The sequence below is a fragment of the Ambystoma mexicanum genome, chromosome 12 (genome assembly GCF_040938575.1).
Source record: "Ambystoma mexicanum isolate Mex_15411 chromosome 12, UKY_AmexF1_1, whole genome shotgun sequence".
Classification (NCBI taxonomy): Eukaryota; Metazoa; Chordata; class Amphibia; order Caudata; family Ambystomatidae; genus Ambystoma; species Ambystoma mexicanum.
In genome coordinates this window covers 1,236,225,423-1,236,250,721 of record NC_090936.1, presented here as the reverse complement: position 1 = coordinate 1,236,250,721, position 25,299 = coordinate 1,236,225,423, and the positions used below count along the sequence as shown (strand labels likewise).

The following is a 25,299-nucleotide window of genomic DNA, read 5'->3' as shown; positions in this document are numbered from 1 at the left end:
CAGCTCAAAGAATGAGCGAATTGCAGGCCCTGTCCTGTAAACCACCTTTTACAGTCTTTATCAAGGACAAGGTGACTCTTAGAGGGCGCCCCTCGTTCCTTCCGGAGGTCGTATCAGCGTTCCACCTATCGCAGAATATTTGTTTGACAGCTTTCTATCCTCCTCTTCATCCATCTAAGAAGGAAGAGAGGCTGCATTGGCTTGACCCCAAAAGGGCTCTGACTTTATACATTATCAGGACAAGACAATTCAGACTGGAGGGCCAATTGTTCATTGGTTTTACCGGCCCAAAGACGGGCAAAGGAATAACGCAGCATTCCATTTCAAGATGGATAGTGCTTAATGTTTCTGAATGCTACTGTAGAGCAGGTAAGCACATTCCTGAAGGCTCAGGGCATATTCCACTAGAGGTGTAGAGCAGGTAAGCACATTCTGGAAGGCTTCAGGGCACATTCCACTACAGGTGTAGAGCAGGTAAGCACATTCCTGAAGGCTTCAGGGCACATTCTACTAGAGGTGTAGAGCAGGTAAGCACATTCCTGAAGCCTTCAGGGCACATTCCACTAAAGGTGTAGAGCAGGTAAGCACATTCCTGAAGCCTTCAGGGCACATTCCACTAGAGGTGTGGCAGCTACCACTGCTCTCCAAAGAGGGGTACCTGTAAAGGATATCTGTCAGGCCACAACGTGGTCCTCCATAAACACGTTCGCAAAACACTATTACCTGGTCACAGTATCCGCAAATGAGTCTTATTTTGGCAGGGTTGTCCTCCAACAGGTGGTGACATAATCGCCATGGAGTTCACTCTTTCCCTCCTCCATGAGGTTTTAATGCTATGGAATTCCATCTAAAATGAGGAATCTGTGGGAGGACACAATCCATTAGAAGCACAAATTCCTTACCCCTGTTAATGTTTTTTCTGATGTTCCTCCCAACAGATTCCTCACCGCCCTCCCAGCCTACTCATTGGTTAAGGAGCTTCCTCCTATAATTCTACGATAGCTCTCTGCTTTAATGCTTAAGCGTCCACTCTCTTGTCTTTAATCCCTAACGTGGCTGTACAAGGGAGAAAAATGAAAACTGAGGCACAAGGCAATGAGCGCACTATTTATACCGACGTCACATCTGATCCCTAAGCCGGCGACTCAAGGAACCTCAACGTCGGACTGCACGCACCCCCTGCTGGGAAATCATTTCTGAGAGTGCTGCAAAGCAGGATAATATATCTAAGATGAGGAATCCATGAGAGGCACATCCATCAGAAAGAACATTACCAAGAGTATATGCACTGATGGATCCATGCACCAGTGGATTCATACGCTGATGTATCCATGCACCGATCGATTCATGCGCTGATCGATTCATAAACTGATTGGTTAATGCATTGATTGATTAATACCCTAATCGCTTCAGAATCATGCACTGAAGGGTGTAAGCACTGATGGATTCATACACTGATTGATTCATGCACTGATTGATTCATGCACTGATTGATTCATGCACTGATTGCGTAATGCACGGATTGACTAATCCAACAATGGCTTCATGCACTGATGGATTCATGCACTGATTGATTCATACATCACTCATACCGTCTCCTGTGTCCCGTGCTTGTTGTTGTCTTATGTGTATATGTGCGCCTTGATGCCTGCGGGCTACGGTCCGTTACAAATAAGCCAAATAAATAAATACACTCATTGATTCATGCACTGATGGATCCATTCAGCAACAGATTCATGCACTGTCAAATTCATGCACTAAAAGATGCATACACTGTTGGATCCATGCACTGATTGATTCATTCACTGAATGATTCATGCACTCATATATTCATACACTGATTGGGCAATGCACTGATTGGTCCATGCACTGATTGATCCCACGATAGCTTCATGCACTGATGGGTTCATGCACCGATGGATTCATCTCAGGAGGATAGCTCAGGGGCAACACGCTTGTCTTGGAAGCTAGATGACACGGATCATCACATGTTCGATCCCCAGTCTGTGCTTAGAAATCTCTGGGTATTAAGTGCGTTATAAATAACTCATTACTGTTAAGTCATGCACTGATGAATCCATGCACTGATTGATTCATGCACTGATTGTATCATGCATTAATTGATTCGTATACGGATTATTTAATGTAAAGATTGATTCATGCACTGATGTATCCATTCAGCAGTAGATTCTTGCACACATTGATTCATGAACTGATTGATTAATACCACAATGGCTTCATGCACTGATCTATTCACGCACATATTGTTTCATGCACTGATTGATTCATACATCACCCATACCGTCTCCTGTGTCCCGTGCTTGTTGTTGTCTTATGTGTATATGTGCGCCTTGATGCCTGCGGGCTACGGTCCGTTACAAATAAACCAAATAAATAAATACACTCATTGATTCATGCACTGATGGATCCATTCAGCAACAGATTCATGCACTGTCAAATTCATGCACTAAAAGATGCATACACTGTTGGATCCATGCACTGATTGATTCATACACTGAATGATTCATGCACTCATATATTCATACACTGATTGGGCAATGCACTGATTGGTCCATGCACTGATTGATCCCATGATAGCTTCATGCACTGATGGGTTCATGCACCGATGGATTCATCTCAGGAGGATAGCTCAGGGGCAACACGCTCGTCTTGGAAGCTAGATGACACGGATCATCACATGTTCGATCCCCAGGTCTGTGCTAAAGTCTGAGAAATTTGCCACCTGACCAATTTCAGATTTGTAGTGGATTCATTTATTAGATAAATCAAGTCTGTTTAGGGCAGCTTCTTTCACCTAGAGGTGTGTAATGCTTGAATGTTTAGAGTTAGGGTTAGGTTTGGGGTTTATGGGAGCTTCTTTCACCTAGAGCAGTGTAATTCTTGAATGTTTAGAGTTAGGGTTAGGGGTAGCTTCTTTCACCTAGTGCGGTGTAATGCTTGAATGTTTAGAGTTAGGGTTAGGGTTAGGGTTGGGGTTAGTGAAGCTTCTTTCAGCTAGAGCGGTTTAATGCTTGAATGTTTAGAGTTAGGGTTAGGGGTAGCTTCTTTCACCTAGAGCGTTGTAATGCTTGAATGTTTAGAGTTAGGGTTAGGGTTGGGGTTTAGGGTGGCTTCTTTCATCTAGAGTGGTTAGGGTTAGGGGTAGGCGTAGCTTCTTTCACCTAAAGCGGTGTAATGCTTGAATGTTTAGAGTTAGGGTTAGGGTTGGGGTTTAGGGTAGCTTCTTTCATCTAGAGTGGTTAGGGTTAGGGGTAGGGGTAGCTTCTTTCACCTAGAGCGGTGTAATGCTTGAATGTTTAGAGTTAGGGTTAGGGTTGGGGTTTAGGGTAGCTTCTTTCATCTAGAGTGGTTAGGGTTAGGGGTAGGGGTAGCTTCTTTCACCTAGAGCGGTGTAATGCTTGAATGTTTAGAGTTAGGGTTAGGGTTGGGGTTTAGGGTAGCTTCTTTCATCTAGAGTGGTTAGGGTTAGGGGTAGGGGTAGCTTCTTTCACCTACAGCGATGTAATGCTTGAATGTTTAGAGTTAGGGTTAGGGTTGGGGTTTAGGGTAGCTTCTTTCATCTAGAGTGGTTAGGGTTAGGGGTAGGGGTAGCTTCTTTCACCTAGAGCGGTGTAATGCTTGAATGTTTAGAGTTAGGGTTAGGTTTGGGGTTTATGGTAGCTTCTTTCACCTAGAGCGGTGTAATGCTTCAATGTTTAGAGTTATGGTTAGGTTTGGGGTTTATGGGAGCTTCTTTCACCTAGAGCAGTGTAATTCTTGAATGTTTAGAGTTAGGGTTAGGGGTAGCTTCTTTCACCTAGTGCGGTGTAATGCTTGAATGTTTAGAGTTAGGGTTAGGGTTGGGGTTAGTGAAGCTTCTCTCAGCTAGAGCGGTTTAATGCTTGAATGTTTAGAGTTAGGGTTAGGGTTGGGGTTTAGGGTAGCTTCTTTCATCTAGAGTGGTTAGGGTTAGAGGTAGGCGTAGCTTCTTTCACCTAAAGCGGTGTAATGCTTGAATGTTTAGAGTTAGGGTTAGGGTTGGGGTTTAGGGTAGCTTCTTTCATCTAGGGTGGTTAGGGTTAGGGGTAGGGGTAGCTTCTTTCACCTAGAGCGGTGTAATGCTTGAATGTCTAGAGTTAGGGTTAGGGTTGGGGTTTAGGGTAGCTTCTTTCATCTAGAGTGGTTAGGGTTAGGGGTAGGGGTAGCTTCTTTCACCTAGAGCGGTGTAATGCTTGAATGTTTAGAGTTAGGGTTAGGGTTGGGGTTTAGGGTAGCTTCTTTCATCTAGAGTGGCTAGGGTTAGGGGTAGGGGTAGCTTCTTTCACCTACAGCGATGTAATGCTTGAATGTTTAGAGTTAGGGTTAGGGTTGGGGTTTAGGGTAGCTTCTTTCATCTAGAGTGGTTAGGGTTAGGGGTAGGGGTAGCTTCTTTCACCTAGAGCGGTGTAATGCTTGAATGTTTAGAGTTAGGGTTAGGTTTGGGGTTTATGGTAGCTTCTTTCACCTAGAGCGGTGTAATGCTTCAATGTTTAGAGTTATGGTTAGGTTTGGGGTTTATGGTAGCTTCTTTCACCTAGAGCGGTATAATGCTTGAATGTTTAGAGTTGGGGTTAGGGTTGGGGTTAGGGAAGCTTCTTTCACCTAGAGCGGTGTAATGCTTGAATGTTTAGAGTTAGGGTTCGGAGTAGCTTCTTTCACCTAGAGCATTGTAATGCTTGAATGTTTAGAGTTCAGGTTATGGTTGGGGTTTAGGGTAGCTTCTTTCATCTAGAGTGGTTAGGGTTAGGGTTACGGCTAGCTTCTTTCACCTAGAGCGGTGTAATGCTTGAATATTTAGAGTTAGGGTTAGGGTTGGGTTTGGGGTTTATGGTAGCTTCTTTCACCTAGAGCGGCGTAATGCTTGAATGTTTAGAGTTAGGGTTAGGTTTGGGGTTTATGGTAGCTTCTTTCACCTAGAGTGGTGTAATGCTTGAATGTTTAGAGTTAGGGTTAGGGTTAGGTTTGGGGTTTATGGTAGCTTCTTTCACCTAGAGCATTTTAATGCTTGAATGTTTAGAGTTAGGGTTAGGGTTAGGGTTGCCGGTAGCTTCTTTCACCTAGAGCGGTGTAATGCTTGAATGTTTAGAGTTAGGGTTAGGGTTGGGTTTGGGGTTTATGGTAGCTTCTTTCACCTAGAGCGGTGTAATGCTTGGATGTTTAGAGTTAGGGTTAGGGTTAGGTTTGGGGTTTATCGTAGCTTCTTTCACCTAGAGCGGTGTAATGCTTGAATGTTTAGAGTTAGGGTTAGGGTTGGGTTTGGGGTTTATGGTAGCTTCTTTCACCTAGAGCGGTGTAATGCTTGAATGGTTAGAGGTAGGGTTGGTTTTGGGGTTTATGGTAGCTTCTTTCACCTAGAGCGATGTAATGCTTGGATGTTTAGAGTTAGGGTTAGGTGTGGGGTTTATGGTAGCTTCTTTCACCTAGAGCGGTGTAATGCTTGAATGTTTAGAGTTAGGGTTAGGATTGGGTTTGGGGTTTATTGTAGCTTCTTTCACCTAGAGCGGTGTAATGCTTGAATGTTTAGAGTTAGGGTTAGGGTCGGGATAAGGGAAGCTTATTTCAGCTAGAGCAGTTAGGGTTAGGAGTAGCTTCTTTCACCTAGAGCATTGTAATGCTTTAATGTTTAGAGTTAGGGTTAGGGGTAGCTTCTTTCACCTAGAGCATTTGAATGCTTGAATGTTTAGAGTTAGGGTTAGGGTTGGGGTTTAGGGTAGCTTCTTTCATCTAGAGTGGTTAGGGTTAGGGTTGCGGGTAGCTTCTTTCACCTAGAGCGGTGTAATGCTTGAATGTTTAGAGTTAGGGTTAGGGTTAGGGCTACGGGTAGCTTCTTTCACCTAGAGCGGTGTAATGCTTGAATGTTTAGAGTTAGGGTTAGGGTTAGGGTTGGGGGTGAGGGTAGCTTCTTTTATCTAGAGTGGTTAGGGTTAGGGGTAGGAGTAGCTTCTTTCACCTAGAGCGGTGTAATGCTTGAATGTTTAGAGTTAGGGTTAGGTTTGGGGTTTATGGTAGCTTCTTTCACCTAGAGTGGTTAGGGTTAGGGTTACGAGTAGCTTCTTTCACCTAGAGCGGTGTAATGCTTGAATGTTTAGAGTTAGGGTTAGGTTTGGGGTTTATGGTAGCTTCTTTCACCTAGAGCGGTGTAATGCTTGAATGTTTAGAGTTCGGGTTAGGGTTGGGGTTTAGGGTAGCTTCTTTCATCTAGAGTGGTTAGGGTTAGGGTTACGGGTAGCTTCTTTCACCTAGAGCGGTGTAATGCTTGAATATTTAGAGTTAGGGTTAGGGTTGGGTTTGAGGTTTATGGTAGCTTCTTTCACCTAGAGCGGTGTAATGCTTGAATGTTTAGAGTTAGGGTTAGGGTTAGGTTTGGGGTTTATGGTAGCTTCTTTCACCTAGAGCAGTGTAATGCTTGAATGTTTAGAGGTAGGGTTAGGGTTGGGGTTAGGGAAGCTTATTTCAGCTAGAGCAGTTAGGGTTAGGAGTAGCTTCCTTCACCTAGAGCATTGTAATGCTTTAATGTTTAGAGTTCGGGTTAGGGGTAGCTTCTTTCACCTAGAGCATTTTAATGCTTGAATGTTTAGCGTTAGGGTTAGGGTTGGGGTTTAGGGTAGCTTCTTTCATCTAGAGCGGTGTAATGCTTGAATGTTTAGAGTTAGGGTTAGGGTTAGGTTTGGGGTTTATGGTAGCTTCTTTCACCTAGAGCGGTGTAATGCTTGAATATTTAGAGTTAGGGTTAGGGTTGGGTTGGGGTTTAGGGTAGCTTCTTTCACCTAGAGTGGTGTAATGCTTGAATGTTTAGAGTTAGGGTTGGGTTTGGGGTTAGGGTTAGGGGAAGCTTCTTTCACCTAGAGCATTTTAATGCTTGAATGTTTAGAGTTCGGGTTAGGGTTGGGGTTTAGGGTAGCTTCTTTCATCTAGAGAGGTTAGGGTTAGGGTTGCGGGTAGCTTCTTTCACCTAGAGCGGTGTAATGCTTGAATGTTTAGAGTTAGGGTTAGGGTTAGGGTTAGGGGTAGAGGTAGCTTCTTTCACCTAGAGCGGTGTAATGCTTGGATGTTTAGAGTTAGGGTTAGGGTTAGGTTTGGGGTTTATGGTAGCTTCTTTCACCTAGAGCGGTGTAATGCTTGAATGTTTAGAGTTAGGGTTAGGGTTAGGTTTGGGGTTTATGGTAGCTTCTTTCACCTAGAGCGGTGTAAAGCTTGAATGTTTAGAGTTAGGGTTAGGGTTGGGGTTAGGGAAGCTTCTTTCAGCTAGAGCAATTTAATGCTTGAATGTTTAGAGTTAGGGTTAGGTTTGGGGTTTATGGTAGCTTCTTTCACCTAGAGCGGTGTAATGCTTGAATGTTTAGAGTTAGGGCTAGGGTCAGGGGTAGCTTCTTTCACCTAGAGCTGTGTAATGCTTGAATGTTTAGAGTTAGGGTTAGGATTGGGGGTGAGAGTAGCTTCTTTCATCTAGAGTGGTTAGGGTTAGGGGTAGCTTCTTTCACCTAGAGTGGTGTAATGCTTGAATACCTGGCCCAGTGGGGAGTTTTTCCGTCTAGTGTTATTTTTGTTGTTGTCAGACTGTAGTGGGGGGCTCTTTGTTGGCTCTGTTTATACGAGTTTTTGCATTTCCCTCCGGTTGCTGGATTGGTGTAATTGATTGTTGCATAGTTTTGTTGTTTTATTTTCATGTATCTATGTATGTCATTTGTTGTATGTTTCTTTATGTGAGTGCACTAATGCTTTCGGGTTTGTGGCGCTATACAAATAAGCGATACAATACGAACACAAATGCATGCACTGATGCATCCATTCAGCAGTAGGTTCATGCACTGTCATCTGCATGCACAGATTGTACATGCACTAATAGAATGTTCCCATCAGTACGAGAACACTCTCTTGGTTTAATTATACATCTTGTTTTAGTAAATTGAAATTCAGAGAGTGTTTGGGGTGTGTCGACAACGGATATGTTGCTTAACTTCTCGTGAGTCTGATAGTAGTAGAAGATTATAAAGAGGAATTTATAGTCCTTGGAAAGATGAATGTTCCTTTTCCTTTTCTTCCTATGCAGGTATTGAACTCTATTGGCGAAGCGTCTGGCTTTACGGGATGGGTCACTGTGAGTATATGTTTTGTGTGTCTGCTTATCACATAAGATGCTTACCTCACTGAGTGGTGTAGTCAGCGTTTGGTCTCTCTTTCTGTTCCAACGCATTAAACAGAATGTGTGTAGCTTCTGTTTGTGCACATATTTAATTCAATTTTCAACTCAATAAAAATGAATTGCTAATAGAGAAGCTACAGTGGTCGAAATCCAATATTGGATCCAATATCCAATATGGGGTCCTTTACCCAATATGGGGTAAAGGACCCCATAGCCCATAGAACACATACAAAGTCAAAGGAACACCTCAAATCATGTCTAAGAGTGGAAGAAAAAAATAAACCCCAAAAAATCCAGCAAAGCTGCTGGGGGACTCACTAGGTTTGGGAAATTAGCCTTTACAGAGAATTCTCCCTAAAATTCCACTAGCTGGATTCAGGATACAAGCTTCAGGAATACTCCAGTTTTGACTTGGACTTCAGCTTCTGACACAGAGTTAAGTGAGGGGTCCCTTGTTATTATTATTATTATTAAATTACTTATAGAGCGCAATACGCACGTAGGCCTCAGTGCGCACAAAGAACAGATACTAACATACAAACAAAAGCAGACAGGTTTCCGTTTTATGTAAAAGTGAGCAAACCGGAAGAGCACCTGTTAGTCCTTGGAATTAAACTGCGTTTTTAAAGTTAGCTAGACATGATAGTTTCCTGATACTTAGAGGGACGGAATTCCAAAGTGTAGGTGCACAGACACTAAAGCCAGCACCACTAACGCTTTTCAACTTGTGCCTTGGAATAGCAAGCTTATTCATAACGCTAGAGTGTACATTTCTCAATTCAGGTGCCTCACGTATACGTTTTAAGGTGTTTGGGGGCCTTGCAGCGATGCACTTGTAGACAAGGGAATGGAGTTTGTGCTTAATACGTTGACACACCAGCAGCCAATACAAAGATTTTCAAGCATCAGTTATGTGATCTCTGTTATTCCTCCCAAAGATTTCTCCAACTGACCTATTCTGGGCATCGTGAAGTATTCTAATGTTACCTTTTGATGTTCCAAGCAACAAACTGTTGCATTAATCAATAGTGAGTATTAACTAAAGCAGATGCAACTGACACCAAATTGTTGCAACTATTTGCTAACATACGCACATGAGGCCTTCACCTGAAGAACATGTTTCTGCATGTTAAATCCAGAGTTTAAAGGAACTCCCAGTGTCTTGACTTGAGAGCTGGTTTAAATAATACAGTCTGCAATTTTTAAATGGCTGTATCTCTTGTCCAGCTTTGTTAACCAATTAGCTGAGCCAACGCTCAGTTTTGTCATTGTTCAGAGCCAGGGAGTTCCCCATCAACTAATCTTAGATAAGCCTATAATCTCTGTTAATCTTCACAGTATCAGGATTGTATTTGCCAGAGAGATCAAACACAAGCTGAGTATCTTCACATACACAAATGTCCCCCATTCACTCAGGCTTAGGTAGGCTCAGCCAGCCAATCACACGCTAGTGCATTCACCCGGCAGCATCCAATCAGGCTCACAGGCATTCAGGCCATTTACCCAAAACCAGGCACCCAAAACACTGATTATGTATTGGAGGCAACTCCCAGCCTTTCAGAGCACACACTGCATTCATTCCAGTTTCAGTCATGGCTGGCTCAGGCAGACCACAGGTACTGTGACACACAACCATAACCAGACACCCACAACACATGATGTGATTTGACTCCTCTCTCCATTCACTCAGGTCCCACCCCTTGGGTGTACCCAAAACAAGCAGCCCCTGAGAAGGCTCCTAAAAGTCTAGCAGGGGCAGCCCCAGAGCCATATGTTTCCATTTGATAATGTCCCTGCAAAAATGTTGTCTGACAAAAATGTTGCCAAAAAATGGCTGTGGTTTGGAGGGACATTATCACATTGAACATGCGGGGGACACCCCTGCAACCCCGAAAACCATCTTTTTTTCAAGGAGAGCGGGAGACACCCCAGCAAACCCTGCTCCCTTTGACCTCATATATATGGTCACCATATTTAAAGTCACCACAGCCTTTGCCCAGTGACCATATGTATGGTGAACATATATATGGGGATAATATTACCGGATACCAGCCATATATGGTCCTTCCACCCAACATCCTATCAGGGGAAGGGTACAGAGCCGAGGATTCTCAGGACTCTGAGAAAGAAGGGGGGAAAGGCAAAAGAAACCATGAGGCTACACTGGCCATCTTGCCTTAATTCAAGAATCCATTGATGTTGTTGCCAGGGCTTGGGCATCACAAAAATGGAGGACACCCAGAGCCACTGACAAGTCAGCATGTAGCTGCCACCAGGCCATACCCTGCTCTGTGGGCAACACACATGAGCCCAATAACATACACTAGGGGTACAAGGGTGTAACCCTACCCATTGGTGCCAAAAGGATACCCCATGATTCTTGGTTCAACAAAAATAACAATGAAGAACTGCACTGCCAGGGGTCCAAACTGTACTCACAGAAACAATTACAGGGAAGTAGTGGGACAAGGACGAGGAGGCACTGTCCTTCCAAAAGCATTTCCAGCATCACCCCCCCCCAGACTGGGGTTAGGGTGGACTAATCACCCACAAAATTGTCACCCTCATCCAGGCGGTCAACATACCTTCTGGAAAGGCCATCTGCATTATCATGACTCTTCCCTTGCCTATGCTCAATGGTGAAGTCTAGCCCTTGCAGGCTGATGGACCACCTGAGCTGTTTGGGCCTTTGCCTACTACTGAAGATGATGGGATGCTCTCTCCCATTGTCATCCAACTGGAACAAGACATCTCCAATTCATGTGTCACTGTCATCAGTTTGTACAATAAAGGCTCTACTGTAGTCAGTGACAAACAACACAGGTGCCCTACACAGACTTTCCCTCAGGCCATCAAAGGCCTTCTGACAGTCTTCAGTCCAATGAACCTTCCCAGGTTGCTTGGGTGATGTCAGAGCTGTCAGAGGGGCAGCTATGGTGCCATAGTCTGCCATGAAGTTTCTGTAGTATCCAGTGAGGCCCAAAAAAGCTCTCACCTGGGTTTGAGTAGTGGGGATCTCCCAGTCCTGTATAGCTTGTGTCTTGCTGGGGAGAGGTTGTCCTCCTACCTCATGACCAAGGTAAGTGACCTTCCCCTGGACTCGCACTCGGTGGCCTTGATAGTGAGTTTGGCCCTTTTCCTGACCTGCAACACCTGATCCAAGTGAATCGAGTGCTTTTCCCAGGTGGAACTGTAGACAGCAATGTCATCCAGGTTAGCCACACAGAAGGCTTCCAGTCCAATGCAAGCATGATTAACCAACCTTTGGAAGGTGGGAGGGGCATACTTCAATCCGAATGGCATGACCCTAAACTGATATAGCCCATCAGGGGTTGGGAAAGCCGTTTTCTCCTTGGCCTGGTCAGGCAGAGTTATCTACAAATAGCCTGATGTGAGGTCAAAGGTGCACACAAACCTGGCAACACCTATTCTGTTTGCATGCTCATCAGCCCTGGGCAATGGCTGAGCATCAGTCTGTATGGCTGCATTGACTCCTTTGTAGTTCACACAGAACCTCCAATCATTGGTACCTGCCTGGGAACTGGCCTTGGGAACAAGGACCACAGGGCTGGACCGTGGACTGGTTGAGGGTTCAATGACACCCAAGTCCAACATCTTGTCAAACTCTGCCTGGATGTAGTTCTTTACAGTGTCTGACATCCTGTAGCATCTGCATTTAACATGTACACTTTCACCAGTGTCAAAGTCATGCCTCTACCATGGGGTGAGGCCAAGTGTCAGTGAGAACAGTGGGGCATATTGCTGGAGTATAGACTGGCAGGCCCTCTGCTGCTCTGATGTTAGATCTGGAGAGAGATTCACTCCCTCCACTGAGCCATCCCGGAGTCTGCTATGTAGCAGGTCAGGAAGGGGCTCCCCCTCATCCTCCTCTTGCCATAAAGCTAGCAGAAGACATATGACTTCTCCTATTCGGCGGTAAGGCTGGACCATGTTAACATGTAAGACTTGAGGAGCTAAAGCAGGGGTACCCATGTCAACCAGATAGTGGACTTTGCCCACCTTGGAGATTACCCTGAAGGGTCCAGTCCACTTCTCTGCCAAATCCCCAGGCTTGGTTGGCTCCATCACGAGGATCTCCTGGCCAGGAGCCCAGTCCACCTGTGAGGCCTTAAGGTCATGCTAGTATTTGTTCAACTCCTGGCTAGCCTTGAGATTGGCTGATGACAGGCCCATCATCTGTGCCATCCTCCCTCAGAGGCCTAGAACATAGTACCCCACTTGCTTGGCAGGACCTGGGGGTGTGGCTTCCAAGCCTTCTCTAGCTAGGGCAAGGGCCCCCCCCCACTGGATGTTCAAAGAGGAGCTCAAAGGGGCTGAATCCAAAACCCTCCTGAGGTATCTCCCTATAGAAAATCATCAGGCATGGTAATAGGAGATCCCATTTCCTCCTCAGGGGCTCTTCCAAAGCACCCAGCATGCCTTTGAGAGTTTTATTAAATATCTCAGCCAGACCATTGGTCTGAGAAGTATATCATCGACAGTCGTTTTTTCGACTGGTGTTTTTACGAAAACATTTTGCTGAAAAAAGTAATCGAAATTTGTTTCTTTTTCTTTTTTGGGGGGTCCCCCATGTGAGAAACCTGAAGGTGTCTCCCTGACTACTCCCCGGGGATTTTGTCATCCAGGTGGCCAGGACAAAGCCATCACTATTGGATCCAGTTCCTCAGGAAGTGGGACACCGACGGGTAATATGCGGTATTCCCCTTCTTATGACACCTTTTCCCATCCTACCACATAGGATACACAGGACCCTCTGCCCCCAGCCCCTTTTCCGACACACACACTTACTTACATCACGAAAAACAACGGACTAACACTAGAGTCGTTTACCTGCCAAGTCCCAATACAAAGGTCAGGCAAAGTCAGGAAATTCGCCAGAACCGCACACACCTGATGCCCCCTTCCCTTCCCTGTAGGGATAAAATGTGGAGCACAAGAGCACGCTACGAGCAAGGCAACCCACACGACGAGACAGCTATCCAAGCATGGCAGTTCAAGAGGAGGGGAAAGGCAGTGAGAACCGAAAAGGCGACAAGGAGAGAAACAACCTTGCCCTTTCTGACCCAGACAGCGAAGCCTCCGTGGAAGAAATTGTAAGACCGCAAACACTAGCCAGCGTGTGTTGCAGCAGATGTCAACAGTACACGGAGCACGCCTACACTGATAATCAGAGCAGGGAGAGACGTTGTGCCGACCTTGACCCCAGAGACAAGAAAAGCCAAGCAGTTCATCACAGCCGATGAGTCGTGGGGAGAACCAATAAGAAACCGAACAATGTTGAACGAAAGTCACAAATGGCAAATTAAGGGAAGTTCAAAGAACTGTTAACATTAAGGCAAAATCAGCTACAGAGGGATCCCGCACCACGCGGATATTCATTTCGAGAGACTCTTGTTGATCCCACGTTTGTTGAAACTACCGATACCAGAAGGCCCTAGGAGAGCCACAAGGAAAGGTCAAAGTGGTCATACAGGGGTCTTGCAAATCCCCCCTGTACAGTCGAAAGTCTTTGACCTGCACGAAATTGGAAAGCTAAGGGAGATGAATCCTGCATAGTGAGAATAGAGAAAGAACTGTGTGATTGGCAAGACTTGGCAAGAGTGAACCCGACAGAGGGATGCCAATGGAAAGGGGCGAAGTCTGAAGTCCCAATGAACAGTGTGTTGATAACAGTGTACCCCACAGAGGGATGTCCACAGTGTACTGTTTAAAAAGACATTAAGATTTGGGAATGCCAAAATTATTTGAGAAAAGCCGTAGTGAACTCTACAGATGAAGGCTAATATTCGAGCGGGGTCTGAGCCCGGAAGTGGGGAACCCAAAGGTGAAACGTCATCACCCAACGCACATAAGGAAGGTCCTCGGAGGAGAGACTTTTTGTAGAAAGGAGACTTAACCACCGGAGGTCCTGATACCTGAGAACGGGATTGCAGTCTCGTGCTGGGAAAGCTCGAGCGTGTGCTGTGCCCCGGTTACCCGCCTTATCCCGTGCTCAGAACGTAGGGAAGGGAGACCCCCGGCTACCACATCCTGACTTATCATTTGTGAACACTTCTTTCTTTCTTGTGAACCCTATCCCACACTCTTTTGGTATTTAGTTGTAAGAATTGGCAATAGGATTTCTTTAGTATAGGCCCTTTTATTTGACAAGACACCACTAGGACTGCCTTATTATTATTTGATGGTCGTACCTTGCTCCTATCTTAGATTTAGGTTTATATTAGCCATTTTTCTTACCTACCTATACAGTTTAATAAACACCCTTGAACTGTGATTGATCACTTGTGTCTGTCTTTACTGTTGCCACCATGAGTTCCTTAGACCCCACAGAGCCTCCCCTACCTATGTTTTAAAGTTCCCCCAACCCTTTATCTGCCCCACAGAGTTTTTTCAGCAAAGTGTTTTCATAAAAATACCAGTCGAAAAAACGACTGTCGATGAAACGACATAGAACCGTCTGCGAGTGGTAGGATGTAGAGAACTTGTAAGTTACACTAAATTCCTTCAACGTTGCTTGCATGTAACTAGACAGGAAGTTGGATCCCCTGTCAGAGACTACCTCTTTAGAGAAACCCACTGTGGTGAAAATGCCCAGGAGGGTCCTGGCAACCACCTTGTCAATGATGGTCTGAAGGGGTATAGCATGATCTACCAGAACCAGGATGAACCTGTGTCCACCTGATATAGGAGGGTTTAATGGACCGACAATGTTGATTCCAATCCTCTGAAAGGGTGTGCCAACCATTGGCAAAGGCTTCAGTGGGACAATGGCACTGCGTCCAGTCTTACCAGATGATTGGCAAGTGGGGTAGGTCTTGCAGAAGGCTTCCACTTCTACCCCCATCCTGGGCCAGTAAAAGTGGGATGAGAGCCTTTGCTTGGTCTTCTTAGTACCGACTTGACCAGGGTGGGGCACCTCACGTGCCAACTGCAAAAGCAAGTGCCTGTAGACCTTAGGTACAAACAACCTTTTAACTGTGCCAGGTTCTGGCTCAGTGGGCTCACTATAAAGGAGCTCACCCTCCCAAAAAATCCTGAAGGTCCAAGGCACTTCACCTTGTGCCTGTCTCCTCAGACCCCCCAGAGAGTGGCACTCTCTCTGACCCTTTCAAAAATATGCCCTGGAGGGTCGCTCTTCAGCCAGCAAGCACTGATGGTCAGGCCCTTCACAGAGGTGGCCTTCTTGCTCTTCCTTGTGGCCTTGGGTTTCCCCTTTGGCTTGGCTAAGTGAATATCAGTCAGACGCTTCTTGGCCTTTGCAGCAGCCAGGGGTGGCCCATCAAAAGCCAACTCAAGCTCAGCTAGGTCATTACCCAACAGTTCCTGGGCAGGCACATGATCTTGTATGATCACAGTAATCGTTGCTATCTTGTTTTCCACTTGAATGGTGACTAGGGCTCCAGGGGCACATTTGGGAGGCCCACTAGCTAACCTGGTGGTTCACAGAGGAGCACCTACCTAGTCCTCTGGCTTCAGCAGGGTCCTGTCCACCATTGTCATGCTAGTCCCAGTTTCTCTCAAGCCAGTGGAAGGCTGACCATTCATGAGAACTCTTCTCAAATATCTTTGGGTATTCAGTGCGATAGTAGCCAATACCTCTGAGTATTGGTCCCAGGTCCCAACGGAAACTAAGGAAATGTCTGCAGGAGCCCCAAAGGTGATTTCCGGAGAGAAGGTGAGGGATGTGGCCTCCACCTCAGATATAGGGCAGGGTTAGATCAGGCTGACAGCCTGGACACCAATTGCCTTACTCTTACACTTGGGGTCACCCTTCCTGTGATCATTGACCCCACACTTCCAACATGTTCCAGCGATCCGAGGAACGGGATTATCTGCAGGAGGACAACTACTCTTACGCCCACCCCCATGGGACTTTTACCCACTAGGTTTATGGATCTTAGCGGAGGGATGTTTAGGCTGACTCTAATGTGGCTGCTTTTTGGACTCGTCAGGTTTCTGAGAAGTCCCTTTGTCTTTGTCCTCCCCACTGGGATTCTTAGGTGACACCCTGTGGGAGACCCACTTGTCAGCCAGGATGGCTAATTTGAAGGGGTCTAGAATTTTCTGGTCAGCAATGTAGTAACATAGCTCTGGTGATCAAGCTTCAGAAAAATGCTAAAAAAACAAGAGGTGAGACAATTCAACAAAAGTGTTCACCTTGTAGCCATCAACCCATCCCATCATGTTCATATGTGCAGCACTCACCCAATCAACCCAAGACAGACTCTCCTTCTTCATATGGTCCCGACCCTCTTAAGGTACTGGGCAGGTGTCTTGTAAAGCTTGGCAATCAAAGTAGCTTTCATGCACTCATACTGGCCCCTTTCTTCTACACTCAGTTTCAGAATACAGTCATAACCAGTCGGAGGTACCCTACTCCTCAAACACTTAGTCCAATCCTTCTGGTTAACATCATGGATTTCACAAGCCATCTCAAATCATCAATGCCTGCCGGAAGTTCTTGAGCCCTGACAGTTGCTATGCAGTCGCCCTAGCCTTCATTACTGTACTACTGTAATGCTCTCTTACCAGGCACCTTAGTGCGGAATATCCTCAAAATGCAAGTGATACAGAATAATTCCCTCTGCACTGCCATGAACAATCCTAGGTGCGAGCACATCTCGGCTGCCAGAAAAGATGCACACTGGCTCCCAATACATGAGCGCATAACTTTCAAAACGCTGTCTATCACGCACAAGTACCTTGCCAACTCTGCCCCCCTTACCTTGTACAGGAAGTCAGCAAAGCCTAAGCCCTGAGACCAACAAGAGCCCTCTATGCATACCGACTCATCACCCCAAGATTTAGATCCTCTAGAGCTGGGTGATTTAGCTTCCCTGTTGTTAGGGAGAATTCTCATTTCATGGCTAATTTCCCTTACCTAGTGAGTCCCTCAGCAGCTTTGCGGGATCTCTGGAGTTGTTTCTTTCCACTTGGTAAGAGTGTGAGCTTTTCACCACTCTTACTTGTGTTTTGCTATGTGTTTTACCTGTTTTTATTATGATTGTGGACTCTGGAGCACACCACTTCAGTAGCCCCCTTCTTTTGTGTGTCACACCGTACCTTCTGTGCAGTGACACAGGGTTGTCATTCAGACTTCCCACCAACTCCATTTCTGAGGCTGACTATTGTTCCCCAGAAAAGGGTAAAGTTACCATTAACTTTACTTAGTCAAATTAACCACAGATCCAGTTCACCCCATCTTACACGGAGTACTGGAAGGGTTAACTCTTAGCCCTTTTTGTCTGTACCTCGTAGAACATTGTTTCGCTCTTTTAACATTTAGACATGGCTGGTGGCAGTGGTATCTACCCTAATTTTCTACTGCAGTTATCTTATATAACCGTGGTAATAGTGTAGGCTATTGTGTTAGCCTCAAACTTAAACCCGCTTGACCAAATAATTTTTCTTTTGGCTCCGGTGCGGTTTATTCACCATTTCTTTTTGTTAAAACCCTTCTTGTGTTATACTTTGCGCGGCAAACCAGGTTTGCCTTCTGTGTTCACTGTCTTTTGGCGGGCTTCTGCCAAGAAGCCCTCCTCAAGGCGCCGGGGTGTCTAGGTGGGCTGAATGTGAGGGAGGGGTGTAGTCACCCCCTGCACAGGGTATCCTAGGAAACCCAAGTCGCACTTTTTCATGATTGGCTATGGTGGTTGTCCGGGCTGGACAACCCCCCCTGCTGTGTGATTGACAGCCAGGCTGTGTGAATGGGGGATTTTCGCATAAAAGACAGGTCTCTTGAGCTGGGAGTCAGAGAGTCGCCACTGGAACTACAAGGAACCGAAGAGAAGCGGAGGAGAAGTTGACTGCTGCAACTATCCCGTACCGGTGAAGCCCTGCTGCAGTCCTGAGCTATCGACCCTTCAACGACTAAGAGATCCAGTCCGGAGTCTTCTTCCCTTGAGCCTGGTGGGGATAACCAGCTCATCTTCTTCAGGCAGAGGTCGCCTTCTTGGTCGAAATCGCTGCACACTGCTGTAGTGGTCTGGATAGCCACCTGAAGAGCCTCTCCTGTTTTTAAGGAGCGCACCTTTTATTGATCGTCTCTGCTGCCGGCCTCATCACTGTGTGGTGTAGACCCCCTCCATCGTCCGTCTTCGTGCCGAAGCCAGGAATTGTGGGTCTACAGGAAACTACCAAGAACAACTGCCAAGGCACCAGCTTCTTCTTTGAAAAGGTACTGTGTCCTGCTTGAGGAATTTTGGGTGAAATCCCTATTTCTCGCTTATAAGGCTTGCCCTTATTTTTCTCTCCTTCTTATAACTTTTGCTTCTGAACATTTGACAATATCTAAAGTACTTTTGGCAACTTTGAATCGCGAACTATCTGACGTGTGATTCTCTACACAGGAACCCGGTTCCACTTGACAGTGGCTCCGGCCTCTTGACTCTTGAATTTCTGTTCATGAGTGTTCTTGGATTCTGTTTGCCTACCTGACATATTACCTATGATTTACCTCCAACTCCCTCCGGGTATCTCAAGTGCTAAGTGTGTTTTTGCCCCGGTAGCATTTCTTGCCGCGGATGCGTGTTTATTTAGTAGACCGAACTGTCAAAAAGTGATCGCAATCGTATTCACGGTAACGTGTATTGTTTTGTAATACCGGTTATCTCAAACATAGGGTACTCACCTTGATTTATACCGTACAAAGTGAATTGGTCGGTTTTAGTGTATTTGACGTGTGGTTTTGAATTTAATAGAAGTGTTGTGTTAATAACAAATGGTTTAAAAATAAACGTACTTATATTTTTTACCTGAAACCTGGAGTCAGTGTTTGCTTGAGTCACAGTAATTGTGGTCCCTTTGTGTAATCTCTGCTACTGCTCATATACTCTTGAGATAGGCCTGGCTGCTCCGCTACTGCCACCACTTTAACATAGTAGTACAGGCTTGTACCAAAGGTAAAACTTGTATTGCCACCTGTGGTCTTAATTGTGTGTAGTGGTCCCTGAGGGCACTGCACAGGATTCCGCCTAAGACCTGTCATTGCGGCGAAATGTTGGAATGAACTACCGCCAGCTTTAAGAAATCATATTGTACTTTGTGGAAACAGCTGAAGACCTGGCTGTTAACACATGGACCTATCTGTACCTTAACTTATGAACATAGGTTCTACCTATTCAACCTTTGACTGCACATATAATAACATGCTTCTAAGTCTACTGTAACAAGCACCTTGATACCCAAGGGTTTAGAGTGCTGCTATAAATGCAAAAATAAATAAATAAATAAATCAGTTTACTATTAGCACTAGAGTAGGTTCCATTGTTTGTAGTGGGTTGACATGGGCTCCTTGCCACTGTGCAGAGAAGCAATGCGATTTTGATTCTGGGCTCTGGAGAACAGCTTGTCACTGACTGTGGCCCATCTGGCCGGCACGGAGAACACTCTAGTGGATGCACTGAGCAGGCAGTCTTCAGCCTCCGATGATGGGCCCTCTGCCAGGAAGTTCTGGAGGAGTCTTGCCTCTGGTTGACGACTTGCTGGTCGGAGGGATCTTCGATCTGATCTGTGCGTTTTGACTGATCTGTGTCATTCTGCTGGTTCTCAGGAGACTGCTTTATATCACAACAATGTTCCTCGTAATGCATCAAAACGGTATCCAGCAATATTATCCCCATATTTATGGTGCCATACATATGGCCGCCAGGGATAGGCTGTGGCGACTTTATATGGTGACCATATATATGAGGTCAAGAGGAGCAGGGGTTGCAGGGGTGTCCTCTGCTCCCCTTGAAAAGAAAAGGGTTGTGGAGGTGTCCCCCGCATGTTCAATGTGATAATGTCCCTGAAAACCACAGCCTTTTTTTGGCGACATTTTCATCAGACGACAATTTTGCAGAGACATTATTACATAGAACCATCAAAACCTCCCTTGGGCAGAGATGTAAACTTGCTATCTGCCTGACTGTATCCTTTTAGCAGCTTCAGCCCAACTCCTACTTAGCAACCTGTTGTATGCTCTCAGGAGACTGCACCTGTTCGGGACCACAATGATCTTGATCGTGCCATATTGGCCCTAGAGAACATGGTACACAGAGTTGTTGTACAAGACAAGCTGCTCTCCCATGCATCTTCCACAGAGGACGGACCTCCTCTCCCACTCGTAGGGGAGGGTCCTGCAGCTGAACCTCCGCATCCTGAAAACTCATGCTTGGCTGCTGAAAGAATAAGGTATGCGGGAGTGGGTTTTGTCGGAGGACGTTCTAGATGTACTCCTATCTGCTAGAAGACCTGCCACCGAGTCCACTTATGCCTGCAGGGGGCAGATGTTTTTGGCTTGGTGCTGAGAGAGGGATGTGGACCTTTTCTCTTGCTCCACTTCCTCTGTTTAGGAATTTTGTCTGTCCTTGGCCCGGATGGGCCTACAGATCGGTACAGTGAATTGGTACTTCTCCAGCATGGGTTCTGGCATTGATTCCTCGGTAAAAGAAAAAACTGTTTCACTTTTGCTTGAAAACTGTGTTTCACCTCTAAACCAATCACTGTCCCCTGGGTCATACTGCCCACATCCAATGGCAGTCCTCTTCCTAAGCTCCACCCCTGGTGGCCATCTTCAGATGTTTACCGCGCGCTTCAGTGCTGCGTGTCCTCTTAGTGTTCTCCAAGCTTTTTTCCTAATATTTTTAATTTTTGGTGAAATTGGAACATTTTGACCGATTTATGGATTTATCGCTCGACCGGAGGTCGACTACCGGCAGCAGGGATCCACTGTCGTTGAAGATCAAACTACATCGAGGATCTTTAATTGGAAGGCCCGGCTGGGCCTACTTCGCACCTTTTCACCATGGCAGAGGAGAAGAGATGCCTCTTCAAACTCTGTGTGAAATGTGAACGTTTTTGGGGAGGATCGACACCACAAATGTCTTTACTGCCTGCATCCGGACCATGATGAGAAGGGTTGGTGGTCTGCCATGGTTTTTTTGAAAAAGACCAAGAAGGACCGCTACAGCAGGCTGGCGTTGTGGTTAAAATAGGGTAAGGCCCCTGACTCGGCTTCTGGGAATGGTCATGCTTCCCCAAGACCTGCTGGCCCCACGATCAAACTCCCTCAGAAAAGCAGTCGAGGTCTTTTGAGGACAACCCTGCCTGCGTGGGTCCAAAAGAAGGCAAGACCGCACACCACGGATCCCAATGGGTTTGCAAATGCTGCGGGTCCCTGCTCGGAAAGGACAAGGTCGTCATCACTGACCACATTCACGGTGAGCCTGCTGGCGTGGGCCGCACAATCGTAGAGAAAGTCCTTGACCCCTTCGAAACTCTGCTTGCCACCGGCAGACAAGGCAACGAAGGAGAAACCCAAGGTGTACCCTTCTCTGCCTCCATCAGTGCCAAGACAACACTATCCTCAACTGCATCATCAACAGCCACATCGACGGCAACTGCTGTTGCCACCCCGTCGACGACCCCATTGACAGCTTTGTCAACGACCACTACTACTTCAAAAGGGGGGTAGCCCACGAAGGTGGGGCCCACAGTCACAGCGATGCCTACTCTGCAGGTGTCCCTACCGGCAGAGCTTCGGCTAAGACCCCTGGGAAGAGGACAGCAGCTGCTTCCCCCTAGAAGTCTCAGGAGAGGGGATGGAGTAGGGCTCTGGCGACCCTTAGGAAGGGTATGGATCAATGAGCTTAAACAAGTGTGCCGGGTCCTGTTTATACTAGCCCCGATGAGGGTGTGAACCTGCCCGAAGGCTACTATTCAGACCACTAAGAGGACCGGGAACCCTTGTTGGAAGGTGGGTTACTGCAGTTTGAACCCTATCGCCTACCTCTCCAGAAGAAGTGTATCAGCCTGGAGCTTCCCCCTCTCATCCCTTCTACACCTCAACCCAGGGACGTTTCATTGGACATTCTGACCACGCTGCACACGCTGATATCAGAAATTCAGATTGCTGCCCACACCGGGCCCCGCTCTGTCTGGTAGTCCACCAAGACTGCTTTCTGGAAGTCCTTCTAGGTGCAAACACAAGTCAAAGGACCCTGCTAGTCCAAGGCACCAATCGACACCACTGCCTCCTCTACCTCGGAATTTGATCCCAGCGGGGGATCCTGCCACGCACATGGGCACAGATAGGGTGGCTACAACAACGGATACTAACAAGGCTGATGACTTCATGCCAGCGGACGGAGAGCCAGCAGGCGTGGATGACACGCACAGGGCCTCTCCACCAGATGAGGTCGGCTCCTTCCACTCAATGATGTCCAAGGCCTCCAAATTTTTTCAACTGATGCCTGAGAAGACGAAAAAGGAAAGTTTCCTTTATCAACGCCATGAGGCCAGGCAGAGAACCATCATGTGCGTTCCTTTGTTGGAAGATATCTGTGATAAAAGCCTAGTGCTGTTGGAGAATCTGAGCAATGCCCCGCCCAAGCGGGACAGACTCGAGAAGAAATACAGAGTTCCAGACTCTGCCCCCAAGTGCCTGCGGTCCCAGCCTTCACCTGATCCTGTGCTCTCAGCCGCGGCCAGGAAACGCTCTGCAAACCTGTCGTCCTCGTACATTGTACCCCTGGACCAGGAGGGGAAGAAGCTCGACGTGATGGGGAAGAGGATTACCTATGCGGCTGCCACCACCATTAAGGCTGCTAATGCACTGGCAATTTTTATCATGCTACGACCGGGAGCTCTGGATAAGCTGGGCCCTATTCATGACTTCCTACCTCACGACAAGAAGACAGAAGGTCTTGAGCTCTTCCAGGAGGGGAAGGTGGCCTCAGACCACGGCATCACAGGGACGGTGGACATCGCGGACACTGGATTCCCGTCAGATGGGAAACAGGGTGTCTCTTCGTTGGCAGGATGGCTGAAAGCCACCAACCTCAGGCCGGACGTTCAGACTAAGGTGTTGGACCTGCCATTCGACAGAGAGAACCTGTTTGGCAAGACGTTCACCGAGTCTCTTCCAGTCATCAAGACTGACACGGAGACGGCACGTTCACGGTGTACCCCACAGCAACGTAGGTCCTCATCATTTCGTTCCTCAAGGGGAAAACCTGGCAGGTCCTCCAGGGGCTACACCACCCCTTATCGGCAGCCTTCCCGCTACACAACGCAGGAGGCGTACAGAGGCCGCTCGCAGGCACACAGCAGCAGAGGATAGTGCCGGCGCCGCCCCCAGGGAAGGGCTCTGGCACCTAAACAGGCCTGAAATAGCAGTAGACTCGGGCACTACCTGTGCACCCCAGTGGGAGGCTGGCTGGCGAGGTTCATCAGCACCTGGAAGGCCATCACCACCGACAGATGGGTGGTGGACACTCTTAGACAAGGGCACACCTAGGAGTTCCAACGCAGATGTTCTCCTATTCCCCCTGTAGCTCAACAAGAACAGCACATTGCACAGCTGATTTTGGTGGTCCAAGCAATGTTAAAAAAGGGACGATAGAATCCGTTCCCCAGCACCTCCGGGATGTACTCCAGATGCTTTCTGGTCTGAAAGAAGACAGGAGGGTGGAGACTGATCCTGGACCTGCGACACCTCAACAAGTACCTGAAGTCCCAGAAGTTCAGGATGGTCACATTGCAGCATGTGCTCTGCCAACTGGAGGAAGGCAACTTCTTGGCGTCTCTGGACCTGCAGGACGCCTACTTCCACATCCCCATCCATCGTAAGCACTGCAAAATCCTGCGGTTTGTAGTCCAGGGGCGGCAGTATCAGTTCAAGGCACTTCCCTTTGGCCTGAAATCGGCCCAATGGTGTTCACGAAGTGCTTGGCTCCTGTGACGGTGCATCTTCGTGTTACACGCAGGTTACGGCGCAGACTTCGCGCTAACCGACGGTTGTTTCTGCATTCCCGTTCCTTGTCCGCGCCAGCCTGGCTGCGCTGGAAGTTGTCATGGTGACTACGTCCAGCTCTCATTACACTACGTAGCAAGCATGTAAAGCATCACCTGTCGGATCACATGGTCCCACCAGTGAAGCGTGCTCGGAGTCTCCGCCCCAAACATAAGACATAAAGCTAACATTCGCATTTAAAACATTGCTTCTTGTTGTAGAGTTACTTCGTCTGTTTCCTGTTTGCTGACTTGGACCGTTCCTACGGACATCCCAACCCTCATCTCCTATTGTTGTGATTTCTTGTTGCCGACACGGATTACACTTCACGGACCGATTACGGTTCCTCGTTCCAATACCTCGGATATCCTCCTGCCGACCAGGACTACTACTTTTGGAGTTCTCACACATGAGCCGCATCTCTGCTCACCAGTGCATATTAGCCTTGACATCACGGTTGTTGCCACTCTATTGCATACCAAACATCAAGCATATCAAACCACCAAGCATATCACATTAAGAGTACAGCCATCTTTAATTCCATTCTTTCTTTCTGACATCTGGAACATTCATTCCTTAAGCCTTAAAAAAGTGCACAATTGAACCTTCTGCAGATTAAGTGCACCAACCCGGCTCTTGTGCGACTCTCATGTTGTCCGAGCTCAGTTCCCTATACTAACAACATGTTTATTATTTTATCCACGCCGTTGTGCCCTAACTTTGACTACTTTGATTACACTGCTGCACTATTCCCTTGCTGTGGTAAGCCTTCCTTCCTCCTTATCCTGAATTCTTCTATAAACATTGATAGAAGTAGAAGGTTAATGAGTGTTTTCTGTCTTTCTTAGGGCTATACTCTGGGTTCCGGCTCATTCAGATTAAGGTAGTCTGGGGATCTCCGGGAACCTAGTTTTTCTCGTTCTTGTTCAATCATCCTGTTAACGTGTTGTTTCTTTTTACAGCTTGGTGTAAGCGGTGTGTGTGTTCCCCGCTCTTTGGTGTGAATCACTCCTCTGACTGCTATATTTTATCAGCAGAGGGGTGTATAATAAGAAAGAGTTCCCTCGAGTTGCAGAGGCCTGGGTTCAGGTAGAACCCAGGTGAAAGTGGAGTTCTGAGAGTTCCTGTTCGACTACCTCCGCCTGATTGACCTGAGGTGCTTCTTCCTGAGACGCAGCTAGGACGGTGGTGAGTAACACTTTGTGTCGAGGGCATCCATGTCTACCCTTACCTGGACAATTGGCTAGTTCGATCCCACTCCCATACTCTGGCGAGCCAGCACACGGCAAGGGCCGTGCGTTTGCTGACGGATCTGGGATTC

At 47.0% G+C, this 25,299-nt stretch overlaps 1 protein-coding gene across 1 annotated transcript in view; it reads left to right on the top strand.

The window, feature by feature from the left end:
* Window positions 1-25,299, top strand: part of STAB2 (stabilin 2) — a 1,783,079-nt gene that overhangs the window by 641,237 nt on the left and 1,116,543 nt on the right. Inside the window, exon 28 of the mRNA XM_069629923.1 lies at window positions 8,090-8,137. Coding sequence (XP_069486024.1) covers window positions 8,090-8,137 — 48 coding nt within the window. The remainder of the gene's footprint in view (window positions 1-8,089; window positions 8,138-25,299) is intronic.